This window comes from Lycium ferocissimum, chromosome 8 (genome assembly GCF_029784015.1).
Source record: "Lycium ferocissimum isolate CSIRO_LF1 chromosome 8, AGI_CSIRO_Lferr_CH_V1, whole genome shotgun sequence".
NCBI classification, from domain to species: Eukaryota; Viridiplantae; Streptophyta; class Magnoliopsida; order Solanales; family Solanaceae; genus Lycium; species Lycium ferocissimum.
This window is the reverse complement of record NC_081349.1, coordinates 15,344,526-15,360,272: the sequence shown is the minus strand read 5'-3', so window position 1 is coordinate 15,360,272 and position 15,747 is coordinate 15,344,526. Positions and strand designations below refer to the sequence as shown.

Below are 15,747 nucleotides of genomic sequence, written 5' to 3'. Positions count from 1 at the left end.
ATGTATCTCCGACATTTTGAACTTCTTTAGAATGGGATCAAGAGCTGCTTTCAGTCTATAAGGTATCTTTCCATATTTCTTGCTCTAACTCCTTTCAAGATCGGACTGCCCCCCGATATCTGACTCATCCGGTCATGGAGCACTTCTTCTAGCTTGTCGAGCCTTGCTAAAACCACATTTTGCTCGGCTGGTTCTCCTCTTATTTCCTCCGCGGATACATCTGAAGTCTTAGGTGCTTGGACGTTCGAAGGGTGCTCGACTAGTGACAACTTGGCTAAGGTATTTAAAATTTTCTCCATGCGCTCCATCATTCCGCTTTGCGACGCTAAGACCGCCGCTAAGGCTACTTCCGAGGGGGATTCTTCTTCTTTGTATATCCCTTCCACCTTAGAATGGGGACACCCCTCCTTTTTCTAGGATAACGTTTTTTTGTAGTGCATCTTTTCGTTTTTCGTCGAGTGTTCGGAGTCATCCCCCCTGTCGGGAAGCTTGTTGCGGGCCATCGGCAGGGTTGGTGTTACTCCTTCCTGCATCTTCTCTCCATCCACCTCCTGATTGCTTTCCTTATTGGAGTCCTGCAAATCCAGAGGTTAAGAGTTCTGCCAGTCTACTGTCCTGACGGGGGCGTTATTCTCCGCTATGTTTTTAACTCGTTCAGCCATGATTAGAGTTTTACTAACAAACGGATTCGGGTGTGTATGCTTTTTTTGAGAGCTTCTGACAAAGAATCAGGACAACACCACAACTGTCTATCCCTACAAACAACGCCAAACTTTTTTCCAGTAAAAATGGATGTAACCAGACCCCAGTTAGAGATTTGTTTTAGTAGGGTTTAAATACAAGTGAGTTGTATCTAATCCCAAAAACTCCTCCAAAAGCTAGAAATTAGAATAAATAAAGGACATATTGAAGATGATAAAAATGAGTTCAAATCCATCAATATTCTCCCTAACAGATGATATTTTTTACAAGACTAAATGAAGATTAAAATATGCTGGGGTTACAAGTGTGGGATCCAAGGTCCCCTTCCTTTCCTCCTAAGCTACTCTTATATAAGCCAAAGACAGACTTTTCTACCCGAAAGTACAAATGACGTGATGTGTCTAAAGCACTGATAAGTTGGTATTTTACCAACTTATTTTTTCTTTAATATTAGATTGTTGTTATGTTTTGATTAAGAAAATAGTGCATTTAATGTCGTTTACTTTCATTTTATAGATTCATGTGATTGAGAAGAGCTTTAGAAGAAACCAAGTGAAAAACAAGTCAAAAAGAGACCAAATTGAAGAAAACTGAAAAAGTGCTAAAAGGGGACAGATTTGCAAAAAAGGGGTCAGAACTGCAAAAACTGAAATCTGGGGCATATTTTGTCATTTTTTTGGACTTGAAAAAATCGGGCAACTACAAAAACAAGACTTGGTGAAATTATTTTTCATCTTTGGCCATTTTTACACAAGTTTGGGAGCTAGGTTTTCTTACAACACACTTTGAGGTTGAAGATTTGAAGATTTAATGATAAATTTCTTGAAATTTCATTTCTTTAATTTCTTGCTTTGTATTGAACATCCAAGTGTGTAGTATTTATTTCTTCACTTGAATCTTGTTTATGAAAATATTCTATGATTAAAATGTTGGATGAAATTCTTGTTTTGCTTATGTATTAAATGATTTTTATTGCTAATGAAGTGAGTTAATGTTGTTTTAATTAACCTTGTTCTTTAATGTTTATTAAGGGATTTGATCTCGAGAGAGGAAGATCGAGATTGGGAAAGATTAATTAACAAGAATTTGGGTAATTAAATCTCATCTAATAACTTGAGCTAGAGATAGGAACGTTACTTGAGATTATATTGATTGTGCTTAATATCACATTCTAAGGCTTGAGAAAGCTTAGAGTGAAATTCATTAATTTGGTCGAGAGACTTTTGATGAAATTTTAGATATCATTATCTAATTAGCATAAACTCATTCATAGTTGTAAAATCGTGAAATACATTGGATCGTTACTTAAGCATAATTTCCTTTGTATCCATACTTGTGGCCGTTGATCATTTTACCCACTTTCTAGTTAGTTTTTATCTTTGTTAGTTGTTAAAACAAAAATCAAATATTGAAAACGTGTTTGGCTTAGCGTAGTTGGTGATAATTCCTTACTTGTTTAAATCGCCTTTATATTATTCCATGTGGATTCGACCCCGACTCATAGTTGGGTAAATTATATTGCGACGACCGTGTACACTTTCTCTTTGAGGAGTGGATTTGGACGTTATCAATTTTGGCGCCGTTGCCGGGGAATAATTTGGCGTATTGGGTTAGTTTGGGATTTAAGCTTACTTGCTTTGGTCCAAACTTGTGAATATTTGTGTAGTTATTTTCTTTGACTTTGTTTACTTTATATTTGTGTAGTTGTTTTCTTTGACTTTGTTTACTTTCTTAGTTTTTGTAAATGGCTTCATATAATGAAAATTGGTCGGATGGTAGTTGTTCATACTTTGATGACCATTGTCCTTATTGTGGAGGACCACACTCATGGCAAAATTGTTTGAATTCCCCCAGGGGCGGATTATGCGCACAATCCCAAACCTATGAGTGGAGTATTTGTGATAGGCGTGGTGGTCAAAATGGTCATTGGGCTAATTGTGCTTATTTGTCCTTCCCTTCCCCGAACCCTCACTATGACGATTCTACTTTTGATTTTGAGGATGATAGGGATATGGAAGTGGAGGAAGTCTCAAATGCTCAAAATGAGAGGATAATGCTCATGTTAGAGACCATCCTTGAAAAAGTGGAAACACAGAACTTAGCAGTTAAGGGCTTGAAGCAAGCACTTAATGACTTGAGTCAAGCAATTAATTGCAACGACAAAGCTATTCACACCTTGGAGGATCAAATGAAATTATTGGTTGAGGCTCATAATGCTCATTAACTTGAGGGTGTTGAAAGTAGTCAAGAAAGGTCCATATTTGAAGGAGAAAGCGAGCTTCATTGTGAGAAATCAAAAATTGAACATCTGGCAACCAACTCTATGCTTATTGGAGATGCCGGAGAAGAAAGGGAATTAGAGTCAATCGGTGTCATGGAAAATGTTGAAATTGACTCTAGTTCATTTGGGAGTGAGGATGTCAAAGATAGTGCAAGTTTAAAATTTGAGCGCATTGGACCACATTCTAACCATTTTTCAACATTGTGCTTGGAGGGTGATATGAAAATTGAACCACCTGAGCCTATGAACGAATTTGGTGATGAAAACCAATGTGTTTTTATTTTGAAGTTTGTTATGCCAAGAAGACAAAATGGCATTCCTCACTTAAAGGCCAAAAAGTGCAAAATGCGATACTCGAGAGTTGGCCTCCTTGCTTTCCTACCACCGCCTCACGAGCATCACCGGAATCTTGATTCAAAGTTGGGGCGCAAATTCATATCTTCCAAATGGAAGGAAAAGTGGTAAAGTTGGTAACCGTCGTGCCGCGACGTTAACTCAAGCGCTTCTTGGGAGGCAACCCAAGTCTTTTGTTTAATGTTTGTTTACGTGTGTAGGATGCAAGGTTGCAAGGAAGTGAAGGGGAAAACAAATACAAAAATGGACTCTTGGAAAAATTGGAAAAGGAAACAAGAACCAAAGGCAGGGGTGAATTTGCGGCCTTGATGTGGCACCGCATCTCCGGATGCGGCGAAAAGTTGCGGCCGCATCTTCACCCCACAAAAAGGCAGTGACCAATGTAAAAACATGAAGTTTGCGAGCAAGTTGCGGCTCCGCATCTCACTTATGGGTCGCAACTCTGCTCGCCTCTATCAGCCATTGCCACGTCAGGTAAATGGAAATTGCGGAGGGAATGCGAGGTTGCAAACTTGAAATGTGACCGCATTTCCTGCTTAATTTCCAAAGGTATATAAAGTTTTTTTTTTTTTTGAAAAGCCTTTTTCATTTTTTTTTCCTTTCCGAGTCTCAAAGTCGTCCCCCCCCCCCCCCCCCCCCCCCCTTCTATCCCTAAGCCTACATTATTTTATTTTCTTTTTTTAGCTTCTTTAATTAGTCTTGTAGTTTAAGTGTAGGTGCTCCTTTGAGGAAAAATGTGGAAACTCTTGGCGTGTTTGGTACTAATAGAGTTAGTCTCTTGCATGTGAAATGTTGATTAGTCTTTTGCATGTGAAATGTTGAAATGCGAATACCTCTCCAATTTTTTTGTGAAAGTTAAAAAAAAAAAAAAAAAAAAAACAAGGTGCATAGGAAAGTATGATTTTTGTAATAACTTTTTGGCTCATTTTAAGACTCTTTACCTACTAGATGGGTTTTACTTGGGATGATGATATTGCTTTATTTGTTCTTGCTTAGGAAGTGAAATTGATCCATCTTGACTAGTGCATATGCAATGTGTGGTGAGTGTTTGTTGAATAATTCTTATGCTTACTTTTATCATCTAGAACTTGTCCGGTTAGTCTTTCAATGCTAATTTTGGTTATGTTGATGGGAAAGATGACCTTGGGCTATCTTTGTGATTTTTGAAAAAACCTCTTTAGCCTTTCTAGCCTAACGTTGTATAGATAATATCATTAGTAACCCTATTTGAGCCTATGACCTTTTCTTTGATTGCTACATTACAAACCTTTACGCTTTCTGATGAAAATTCTCTCTTTTGAACCTTTCCCACCTTGAACATTAAATTGTGAATTTGAGGCCAAAATCCTAAGTTGGAGGTGTTAGTGTTAATTGAGAAATGGTGAAGGTTGGTGTTGTGGAAAAGTCAACAGAAATAAAGAAAATTTGAAAAATACAAAAAGGATGCAAACTTTTTGTGCAAAAAAAAGTGTATCTTTGTTAAAAAAAAAAAAAAAAAAAAAAAAAAAAAAAAAAATTGGAAAGAGCAAAAATATTAGAAATCAAGAAAATGGTTGCACAAAAAGAAGTTGGAATAATTGGGGCAACTAGTATGCAAAGGAATGAGTAATGTTTTGAAACGAAGATGAAAGTGGACAAAAGGTATTGTGTAGTGTTCAAGGAGGGCGTAGTCACTTGTATCTCAAATACTTATCCTACCCTTCCCTAAGCCTACATTACAAGCTTAAAAAGTTCCTATGTGATCTCCAACCGAATGTTCTTGAGTTAGTGATGATTGAAAATAAGAGCAAGCTTATGGTTTGATATTTATTAGCACTAGAATTTCTTTGTTGAGTGTGAGTGACTTTGTGTATATGTCCCTTGTGTTATTGTTGTTGTGAATATAGTAATTTTGGGACTTTCTTTCTTGTGAGGGCATATGGATTACGATAGATTGGTGATGTTGAAAAATTCCAAGTTGAGTCAAATAAGCATATCTAGTAAGCTAGTGGTTTTGAGTCACTTATTGAGGCTTGAGTGTTGCTTGATTGTTTTGAAACTCCATTGCATTCTTGAAATTGTATTTTGAAATGAAGGAATTATTTGGTTGAAGTTTCACACGCTTGAAGCCTAATTATTTGTACCAATCAAAGTCATGTTTTTGTGCTTAAAGTGGACCTTTTTGACTTGGTATGATGTTGGTGCACTTTTGAATGGAGTCCTTTGAAGGAAATTGTATGATTTGATTTGCTTGATGTCAAGCAATAGTTTAAGTTTGGGGGTTTGATAAGTTGATATTTTACCAACTTATTTCTTCTTTAATTTTAGATTGTTGTTATGTTTTGATTGAGAAAATAGTGCATTTAATGTCGTTTACTTTCATTTTATAGGTTCATATGATTGAGAAGAGCTTTGGAAGAAACCAAGTGAAAAACAAGTCAAAAAGAGACCAAATTGAAGAAAACTGAAAAAGTGGCTAAAAATGCAAAAAGGGGACAGATTTGTAAAAAAGGGGTCAGAACTGCAAGAACTGAAATCTAGGGCATATTTTGTCATTTTTTTGGACTTGAAAAAATTGGGCGACTATAGAAGCAAGACGTGGTGAAATTATTTTTCATCTTTGGCCATTTTTACACAAGTTTGGGAGCTAGAGTTTCTTACAACACACTTTGAGGTTGAAGATTTGAAGATTTGGTTGAGCACTTTTTTTGAACCTTTACTTCATTTCTTTAATTTCTTGCTTTGTATTGAACATCTACGTGTGTAGTATTTATTTGTTCACTTGAATCTTGTTTATGGAAATATTCTATGATTAAACTGTTGGATGAAACTCCTGTTTTGCTTATGTATTGAATGATTTTTATTGCTAATGAAATGAGTTAATGTTGTTTTAATTAATCTTGTTCTTTAGTGTTTCTTAAGGGATTAGCTAACCCTAAGACCTGCTCATTTACTTCGATTTGAGCTCGAGAGAGGAAGATCGAGGTGGGAAAGATTAATTAATAAGAATTTGGGTCATTAAATCCCATCTAATAACTTGAGCTAGAGATAGGAAAGTTACTTGAGATTATATTGATTGTGCTTAATATCACACTCTAAGGCTTGAGAAAGCTTAGAGTGCAATTCATTGATTTGGTCGAGAGACTTTTGATGAAATTTTAGAGATCATTATCTAATTAGCATAAACTCACTCATAGTTGTAAAATCGTGAAATACATTGGATCGTTACTTGAGCGTAATTTCCTTTGTATCCATACTTGTGGCCGTTGATCATTTTACCCACTTTATAGTTAGTTTTATCTTTGTTAGTTGTTAAAACAAAAATCAAATATTGAAAAAGTGTTTGGCTTAGCGTAGTTGGTGATAATTCCTTACTTGTTTAAATCGCCTTTATATTCTTCCATGTGGATTTGACCCCGACTCATAGTTGGGTAAATTATATTGCGACAACCGTGTACATTTTCTCTTTGAGGAGTGGATTTGGACGTTATCGAGCACCAACGTTCATTCGTGCAACGGCTTTCTGATCGAGGTCGGTTGATGCGACGCAAGTTGTTGGGAATGGAAGACAGCTGTGAAGGCTCCCCGGTCATCCTAGTGCCCGGTCGCTCAAAGATACCAGGGTGCGCATTTTTCCCAATATAAGGCGGATCCATGATTTAAATTGTATAGGTTTAATTTTAAGATTCTTAACATTGAACCTATTATTTTTTTAAAGTTATGGTTTCATATATACTCTTTATTGTAGTTTTACTGAATTTTTACATATAAATTTATCTTTCGGCGTCTCAAGTAGTGAGTTCATATGAACCCAATACCAACAAGTTGTATCGAACACTAGCCGCCTCACTGCTTCCACCGCCGTGTCTACCGGTGGCGGATCTAGACTTGACGTAGCGAGTGTATATATGTACATGAGAAAAAATTGACCCATATATCCGGAGGGAAAAAGTGTTATGTGATTTTTCTTATTATCTGCACAAATTTTGGTGGGTAGAGTTATTTGATATACATATTGATACTAAATAAATCAATTATATATATCCAGTGAGTTAGTCAAGGTACACATAAACAATCAGAAGTGATTGGTCTGGTCCAGCTGGGATTCCTTTTATGGATTGAAATCTGCCATGGAATGTAAATTTGAGAATGTTGTTAAGAATTTTGTAATATGTATTTTAAGTTTGTATAGTTAAGTAGGCTGCTATGTATAGTTCAAAAGATTTGTTATTTCTGACTGGAGAGTTGCTAAATGGCCACACCAATTTGACCAAAATTTGACCACACTTATGTAAAAACCACCATAACCTCTATTGTATAATTTTAAATTAAGATAAACTTTAAGAAGAAAAGATAGAAATGACATTAAGTAAACATAAATTATTAAATTTGACCTAAATAGTCATATGAATTTATTCCATTTGAGCCATTGTGGCCAAAAGACCTTTTTGTTCTGGGAAAATCGCTAATAAGAACTGATACAAGGTAAAATCTCCTAAACTACTAATTAATTACAATTCCTGTCTTTGAGTTGTTTGTAAAATAAAAAACAAACCATGCCATTTTAGCGCATACTAAAATAATCGATTACATATTTGTTCATTCCGTTTTCATGTATATGACCGGGAAAATGTCAAATTTATCCTCGAAATATTCGATTTGTTAATACATTTGTCCTCCGCCCCGCCTCGTTTATTGTGTCCCATATTTGTCCTTCCTCTAATGGTTGTCTAGTTTGGTTCTAACATTTATTACTAACTTATTGTTACTTTTTTTTTTTTTCCTCTCCTTTAGCTAAGAATTCAAATGTTGGTAAACACCAAATAGGAAAACCATGGCAGAAAGAATAAAGACAATAAAATCCTCCTCCAGAATTTTATTCTCTATGTCCAACACGATCAACAATACATGTTTTTTTTTATCCACATGTAACATGTCACAGTAGGCTTTGACGTACAAAAACTTCTCCTTTTCCTAAGGTAGCCTAAATGTATAGAAACTGTCCAAAATGAGAGCTACCTTTCAAGGAATGGGATGAATGACAACTTTTCCACTGGCTCTGCCAGTTTCGAGATAAGAAAAAGCTTCCACAACTTTATCAAATGGGAATGGTCCTTTAGGATCTATCACTGGTTTCACCTTCCCACTCTCCAAGTATGGGTTCAGTTTCTTCAGCATCTCTCCATTTGATGTCACTACAAATCTAAAACCTGGTGGTGTTACTGCCCCTGTTAGCACTACCACATTTCCACCTTCCTTCACTGCCTTTACCGCCTTTTCGCCTTGACCTATAGGTTTTAAACAAAGTCAGTACTCAAATTAGTAATCACTAAGCTTTACCATCTATAACAGTAAAGTCACAACTATCCTTTGTCCTATTAGAATAACTGAACTTTATCCACTATAACAGTAAAGTCACTAAGCTTTATCCACAATAATGGCAAAATCTACCTATCAAGGTGACTTTACTGTTATAGTGAGTAGAGTTCAGCATCTTTAATGTCACAGAAATATTTTTATGTTGTTGTTAACTTTTTATAGTGGGTAAAGTTCAGTTACTTTAATGAGACGAAAATATACAAATTCTGTGACTTTATTGTTAATAGTAGGTAAAGTTTAGCGATCGCTCGTAACATTAACTTGAGTGTCGAGCATTTCTTGTTTTTCTCGTGTCTAATAAATTTAGATGTGCACTTTGTCCTGCCAATGTGTATATTAGAATGGACATTATATTGTTTAAGTTGAAACTAAGTTCTTACCAACTGAATCATAAACAACATCAAACTTGTCAGGCAGATCTTCAAAATTTTCCTTGGTGTAGTCAATAGCTAAATCAGCTCCTAAGCTTTTCAGGAGTTCCAACTTCCCTGTGCTGGAGGTAGCTGCTACTTTTGAAGCACCAAATACATGTTTAGCGAGCTGCATAATAGGAAAATGCGACACTTCAGCTTTATATTTTGCAGCAGAGACACATGAAAATAAAAAAGGATGAAACATGGATCGACAAGAAATGCCATTCTGGCACAATGAGTCAGGGTGAACATTGGATCGGCAGTATATAATTGCCGTGATGCCCCAAGAAATTAGGAGCATAAAAAGCCAAACGGAAAAAAGATAGCAAAAGCTACCCAACCTACTAGATCCTTTCAACAAAAATAAGGGTAAGAAGTTATTTTATCCATTTTTGAAACACCAAATGGATTATTGGATCCATATGATGTAATGTGGCCAAATGAAGAAGACGGGCGACTGCTAAATTTAAGGGGAGTAAATGATGAAGACTAAAAGAACGATTGAATGTGGCATTGTCCACAGAGAACCCTTCCCAAAGCCAAGTCACTATGCTATCTTCGTATGACACTAGCATCAGTGTAGTGGACAACGTGTCTAATTTCTAGGTTACTAATCTACTCTTTATAGCAGTGGCGAAACAAGAAATTTTGCCAAGGGATTTAGAGATTTAATAGGTATATATAAAAGAATTAAAATGTGACATGTATACAGAGTATACTTTTCCGGCAAAGGATGTTCAGTTGACCACGCTTCGGCATATGTAGCTCCGCCCATGCTTTATGGACGGTTACTCATAGTTATCATTAGGTGAACTAAATACTTCTCCAGAAATCTTGCTTTTCTAAATTTGAAATGATACATTCAAATGAAACTTATTGAAATGTGCATACCTGGATTACAAGGGATCCAACACCACCAGCACCTCCCAAAACAAGAATAGATTTGCCAGAAGAAAATCCAGCTTTCTCAAGACCTTCATAAGCCGTCTCAATAGCTAGTGGAAGAGCAGCAGCCTCTGCAAAACTCAGATTCTTGGGTTTCAAAGCAACTAGTTTCTCTTCAACAGCAGTGTACTCAGCTAAAGATCCATATTGCTTTGGTCCATCTAATGCTTTCTCATGTATATCTCCATACACTTCATCCCCTTCTTTAAACCCCTTTACTTGACTACCAACTTTCACTACCACACCAGCAACATCATATCCTGGCACAGTCTACACAAAAAGAACACATCTTTTACAACAATTAAATCGAACATTTGTACGATTTTGTCTTATAGTGCTGTTGAATTGTGTGACCATCCCTTCTAAAAGCTTTAATTGTCACAAAGGATACACTTTTCTCTACCTAATTATAAATTTAACACGGTCGTTCATGTGCCAGTATGTTTATTTTCCATGGGCCAGGCACTTCAAAATTCTATTTTATAATTGACGCCAAAGAGAATTGAACCCAGAATTTGTGCTTGCTCTGACTTCATGTTAAAATGTGCGGCCAACTCATCTAAAACTTAAACAGTTAGGAATGTGACAGTTTTATTTAATTATTAATAGGGTAAAAGCTCAAATATGCCATCGAATTATCTGAAATTGCTCATTTATGTCACTCATTAATAGTTGGACTTATTTATGCCATCGCCTTGACTGAAATGGCTCATTCATGCCACTTACCATTAACAGATTTAATGGCTGATTTTAAAAAACCAGATTTTATATGTGGCCTCCAGTTAAAGCTATTAACAATCAAAGCTACACATTGTACGATTAAAGCAACATTATACGATCAAAGGTTCTGTATAATGTGGATGAGGGAAATAACTCAATAAGAATAGGTATTTGGGTTAAAAGGGTTCTGGGTAGATCGGGTCTGGGTCGGGTTTAATTTAATTTGGGATCGGTTTTCATTTAATTTAGGCTGGTTTAAGTTGACTAAGTGAGCCGCTAATTGGAGGCCACGTTAAAATCCAGTTTTTTAAAACCAGCCATTAAAACAGTAAGCGGCATGGATGAGCCATTTCCGTCACGGCGATTACATAAATGCGTCCAACTATTAACAAAATAAATAAGCCATTTTTTATAGTTCGATGGCATATTTGAGCTTTTTCCCTTATTAATATCTTCAACAGTTGTAGGATAGTGCAGATAAGTCTCTCAATTTACAATTACAATCTCTAATTTAAGATTAGCCTCCAATGATTTCAAAGGTGGAATTTTTGAGACTTTGTCACAGAAATCTAAACACTAGTGAAGTGTGAACACTATAGTTATGAAATGAAATGTACATGAAAAATAGTTGAACATTTTATATGCTGAAATATAAGGAGAGAAGTTGCACTAGCACTATAAAACAAGTGATGAGAAATGAATATTTACAATTCAAACATGGAATTCAAACCAAACTCAAAAGATAACAAGAAAAAGTTACCAAAACATACAGGAAGTGGAGAATCAGTGGCCTTGAATTTTCCGAGCCGTCGTTTAAAATCAACAGGGTTAAGAGCAGCAGCAGCAACCTTAATCAAGACTTGATCTTCCTTAATTTCTGGAACAGAAACATTGGACTCAAACTTCAAAACATCAACACTTCCATAATCAGTATAACTCCAAGCTTTCATTTCAGAAGGAATAGAAGTACTTGTTGATGTTTCAGAAGGTGCAGCCTGAGAACTAGCAGATACTCTAAGTGGCAAAACAGTGGAAAATGTGCTCTTTTGAATAAAATTTTCAGCTTTTTTACTACCCTTTACTCTAAGAATTGAAGAAAATGGAGAGTGAAGAGAAGAGAAAGAAGAGGGTGGGTGAAGTGGTTTGAGTTGAAGAGTAGTGGAAGATAATAGAGCTTCCATTATTCTTTTTTTCTCAACTGTTTTTGCCGGAGTCTATATTTTTCTTATGCACTTTATGTGTGGTATAGAAGATGAATGTTTGATGTTGGCTTCAATTTTCAGCCATCCATTTGTTAGTAAGTTAGTGATTTGAAATATCCTGTCCTCACAATTTTCCCTGTTTTTGATGTGGCCAAAAGGAAATTAATAGCCACAAACTAACCAGAGCATTGGAGACACAACACATTGGGCCTTATTGGATTTTTTTTTTTTTTTTTGGTCTGTTAGAGACTAGTGATTATGGGCAGAAAAAATTTAACATATAGGTTTTACATTTTTTTTTTTAACACCTTTTATTTGTTGCATATGCCCCTTGACACTGTGGATACACTGAAATAGTACATTAGGCAGATTAATCTATTGAGGGACTTTACTTAGGTTAGTGACTAAGCCAGGTATGGAATCTAGAAGCAGGACGGAGCTAGAATTTTGAGTTTATGGATTTTGGATTTATAAAATGTTAGCATGATGGACATGAAATTATGAATATTGGAAACATAAATAGATATACTCTAAATATATGAAAATATACTTAGAGATATTCTATATTTATTATAAAATATTATGTAGCATTAACTAGAAAATATTACGTAGAATATTTGGTAGGATTTACATCAAGTGTAGGATATTTGCTTCCTTTTATCTCTTATTCCTCTTGTGTATAAATACATATGTAGTCTGATGTATTAGATTAACAAATTGAGATAGTCATTCTTCAGTTTTGTCTCTTGTTTTTCTCTGTTCTTGACATGGTATCAGAGCCTTCTCGCTTTGATTCATAGAGTCCTTGGTCGGTGGTTACTTTCAATCTTTTGTTTGAAAGTTTTTTTTTTCGTCTTCTTGTTGGTCAACAGTTAGTCCTAAACACTTAGGGCTCTTGGTCTTGGTTATTCAAGCTATTTTTTTCGTATTATTTTGTTTATTGATTTTCGATATTCAAAAACATGACTTCACATCAATTTGAGTCTTTTAATGTTGGTTCACTGGAAAAAATTATTCTGCTTAGGAATTTCAGTTTCCACTAGTTGTTACTGGAAAAGAATTATGGGGCTATATAGATGGAAGTGATCCTGCTCGTACTGATCCTACAAAGTTAAATCAGTGGAAGGTCAAAGATGCTCCGGTGATGACATGCATTTTTAGGGTCAATTGACCATTTTATTGTCCTTAATCTCAGGCCATACAAGAGTGCAAAGGCCATGTGGGATTATTTACCAAAGGTTTACAACTAAGACAATAGCGCAAGACGCTTTCAGCTAGAGCATGAAATTACTAATTATTCTCAAGGAGATCTCTCTATTCAAGATTATTATTCTAGATTTCAGAACTTATGGGCTGAATTTACTGATATTGTTTATGCTAAAATACATGTTGAATCTCTCTCTATAATTCAAGCAGTTCATGAGCAAAGCAAGTTAGATCAATTTTTGATGAAATTGCAAACTGATTTTGAAAGTGTTCCCTCTAACTTGATGAATCGTGACCCGTCTCCCTCCTTGGATGTCTGTTTTAGGGAATTAATTCGTGAAGAGCAGCGTCTTCTCACACAAAACACTTTCAAGAAAGAAAATGTTCACACTGTTCAATTTGCTGCTCAAGGAAAAGGAAAGGGCAGAGATATGAGCAAAACTCAATGCCACAGTTGCAAGCAATATGGTCATATTGCTAGCAATTGTGGTAAGAAATTCTGCAATTATTGTAAACAACACAGGCATATTATCAAAGAGTGTCCCACATGTCCTCAAAATCGTAGGACCAATGCTTTTCAAGCTGGGATAAATGGTTCCACTTCTGATACGTCATCTCCAACTGGAACTAACAACCAATTTGCTTCTCCAGCAGCTGGACAAGTTCTTACTCCTAAAATGGTACATCAAATGATTGTGTCAGCCTTTTCTACTTTGGGGTTACAAGGTAACGATATTACATCTAATTTTTGACTTGTTGATTCTGGTGCTCCAAATCATATGACCAACTCAACTTGTATGCTACAAAATGTTCGTGAGTATCATGGTCCATCACAAAATCAGGTTGCCAATGGTAGTAATTTGCCCATTACCAAGGTTGGGGATATTACTAAAATTTTCAAGAATGTTTTTGTATCACCAAAGCTCTCCACTAGTCTTATTTCTGTTGGCCAATTGGTAGATAACAATCGTGATGTGAATTTTTCTCATAATGGTTGCCTTGTGCAGGATCAGGTGTCGGGGATGATAATAGCGAAGGGGCCTAAAGTTGGAAGATTGTTTCCTATATGCTTTTCCATTCCTCGTGTTCTATCTTTTACTTACACTTCTACAGCCAGTAAAAATGAGGTTTGGCATAAGTGTCTAGGACATCCAAATTCTATTGTGTTGTCTCATTTATCAAATTCTAATTTATTGGGAAATAAAAATCAATTTTTCAGCTGCTTCCTTTGATTGTTCTACTTGTAAATTAGGCAAAAGTAAAACTTTCTTTTCCTAACTTTGGTAGTCGTGCTGCAAAGTGTTTTGATGTCATTCATAGTGATGTTTGGGGCATTTCACCAATTATTTCTCATGCTCATTTCAAGTACTTTGTGACATTCATAGATGATCATAGTCAGTTTACATGGGTGTATTTTCTCCGTTCCAAAGCTGAAGTATTTTTCACATTGAAGACATTTTTGGCTTACATTGAGACTCAATTTTCTACATGCATCAAAATATTAATAGCTGATTCTGGTGGAGAATATATGTCTCATGAATTCAACAACTTCTTTCTTGAGAAAGGCATCGTTTCACAACGCTCTTGCCCATATATACCACAGCAAAATGAGGTTGTTGAATATAAAAATCATCATCTTTTGGATGTCACTCGTACTTTATTGATTGAGCCCTCTGCCCCATCTAAATCTTTGGGTTGAAGCTTTGTCTACTGCTATCTATTTGATTAATAGGTTGCCATCTAAAGTGTTAAATTTTGACTCTCCATATTATCGTCTTTATCACCAAAATCCTAGCTATGATAATTTTCATACATTTGGTTGTGTTTGTTTTGTGCATCTTCCTCCTTCTCAATGTAATAAACTTTCTGCTCAGTCTACTAAATGTGCTTTTAAGGGTTGTAGTACTTCGCAGACAGAGGCGGACCTAGAATTTGAGCGTAAAGGGGCACCATTCTCTTTAGTACGCCAATTACTAGCGACAAAGTTAGGCGTGCGATGCTTAAAAAACTTATCGATTACAATAGCAAAGTACAAACTTCAATATTATCAAATATAATTAATTTGGTACTAATACAACAAAAGTACATCATCAACTCATACTTGAACTCGACGCGTTTTCATTTGAAAAATAAAAACAAACCTGACTTTTAAAGACCTTAAGCTGATTGTACAAAATCCCAAATTTAAGAATATGATAAGATTTTAGGGCTTAGTATAAGATAATACAATTTTTAATGAAATTAAATCTATAAAGTTATGCATTCCTCAATCCCTAGTAATTAAATACTATTATATACTTATATAATAAGTAAGCTATATTAATTACTAAAAAAGAAGGAAAAGCTTTACCATAAGAGAAGTCCGATCGTTGGCTCGAATTTGATTGCCGGAGAAATTAATGAATATCGACAACAGATTCGCTATGGGTGACATTCCTAACTTAGTGATTTGTGAGAAAACTTGATAATGGAAGAAGGGTTTGAGAATGGAAAGAGCCAAAGGAGTTTCTTTTTTTGCTTATTACGTTGGGAAAAGACAAGTGGGAAGTGGGAAAGAATCTTTTTG

At 35.5% G+C, this 15,747-nt stretch overlaps 2 protein-coding genes across 3 annotated transcripts in view; one reads left to right on the top strand and one right to left on the bottom strand.

Moving 5' to 3' along the window:
- LOC132067335 (2-methylene-furan-3-one reductase) overlaps positions 1-12,088 on the bottom strand; it is a 99,989-nt gene extending 87,901 nt beyond the window's left edge. Inside the window, exons 1-4 of one of the 2 annotated variants that reach the window (XM_059460531.1) lie at positions 11,544-12,028; positions 10,000-10,323; positions 9,076-9,235; positions 8,164-8,604 (exon numbers count right to left, since the gene is read on the bottom strand). In XM_059460531.1, coding sequence (XP_059316514.1) covers positions 8,339-8,604; positions 9,076-9,235; positions 10,000-10,323; positions 11,544-11,954 — 1,161 coding nt within the window. In that variant the 5' untranslated portion in view covers positions 11,955-12,028 and the 3' untranslated portion in view covers positions 8,164-8,338. Of the gene's footprint in view, positions 1-8,163; positions 8,605-9,075; positions 9,236-9,999; positions 10,324-11,543 lie in introns of those variants that run through there. The other variant, XM_059460532.1, reaches the window with a different exon arrangement.
- LOC132066646 (uncharacterized) lies at positions 2,494-3,863 on the top strand. The gene is made up of 2 exons (XM_059459905.1): positions 2,494-3,444; positions 3,538-3,863. Exons 1-2 carry the CDS (start codon positions 3,026-3,028, stop codon positions 3,644-3,646), a joined length of 528 nt encoding a protein of 175 aa, XP_059315888.1. The 5' UTR covers positions 2,494-3,025; the 3' UTR covers positions 3,647-3,863.
- Positions 12,089-15,747: the final 3,659 nt, after the last annotated feature.

Bases quoted from the DNA above. Each gene is read 5' to 3' on its own strand.
- LOC132066646 (XM_059459905.1), top strand. From the start codon at position 3,026: ATGCTTATTGGAGATGCCGGAGAAGAAAGGGAATTAGAGTCAATCGGT. The intron at 3,445-3,537 runs GTAAAGTTGGTA...TTACGTGTGTAG, and splicing joins TCCAAATGGAAGGAAAAGTG to GATGCAAGGTTGCAAGGAAG.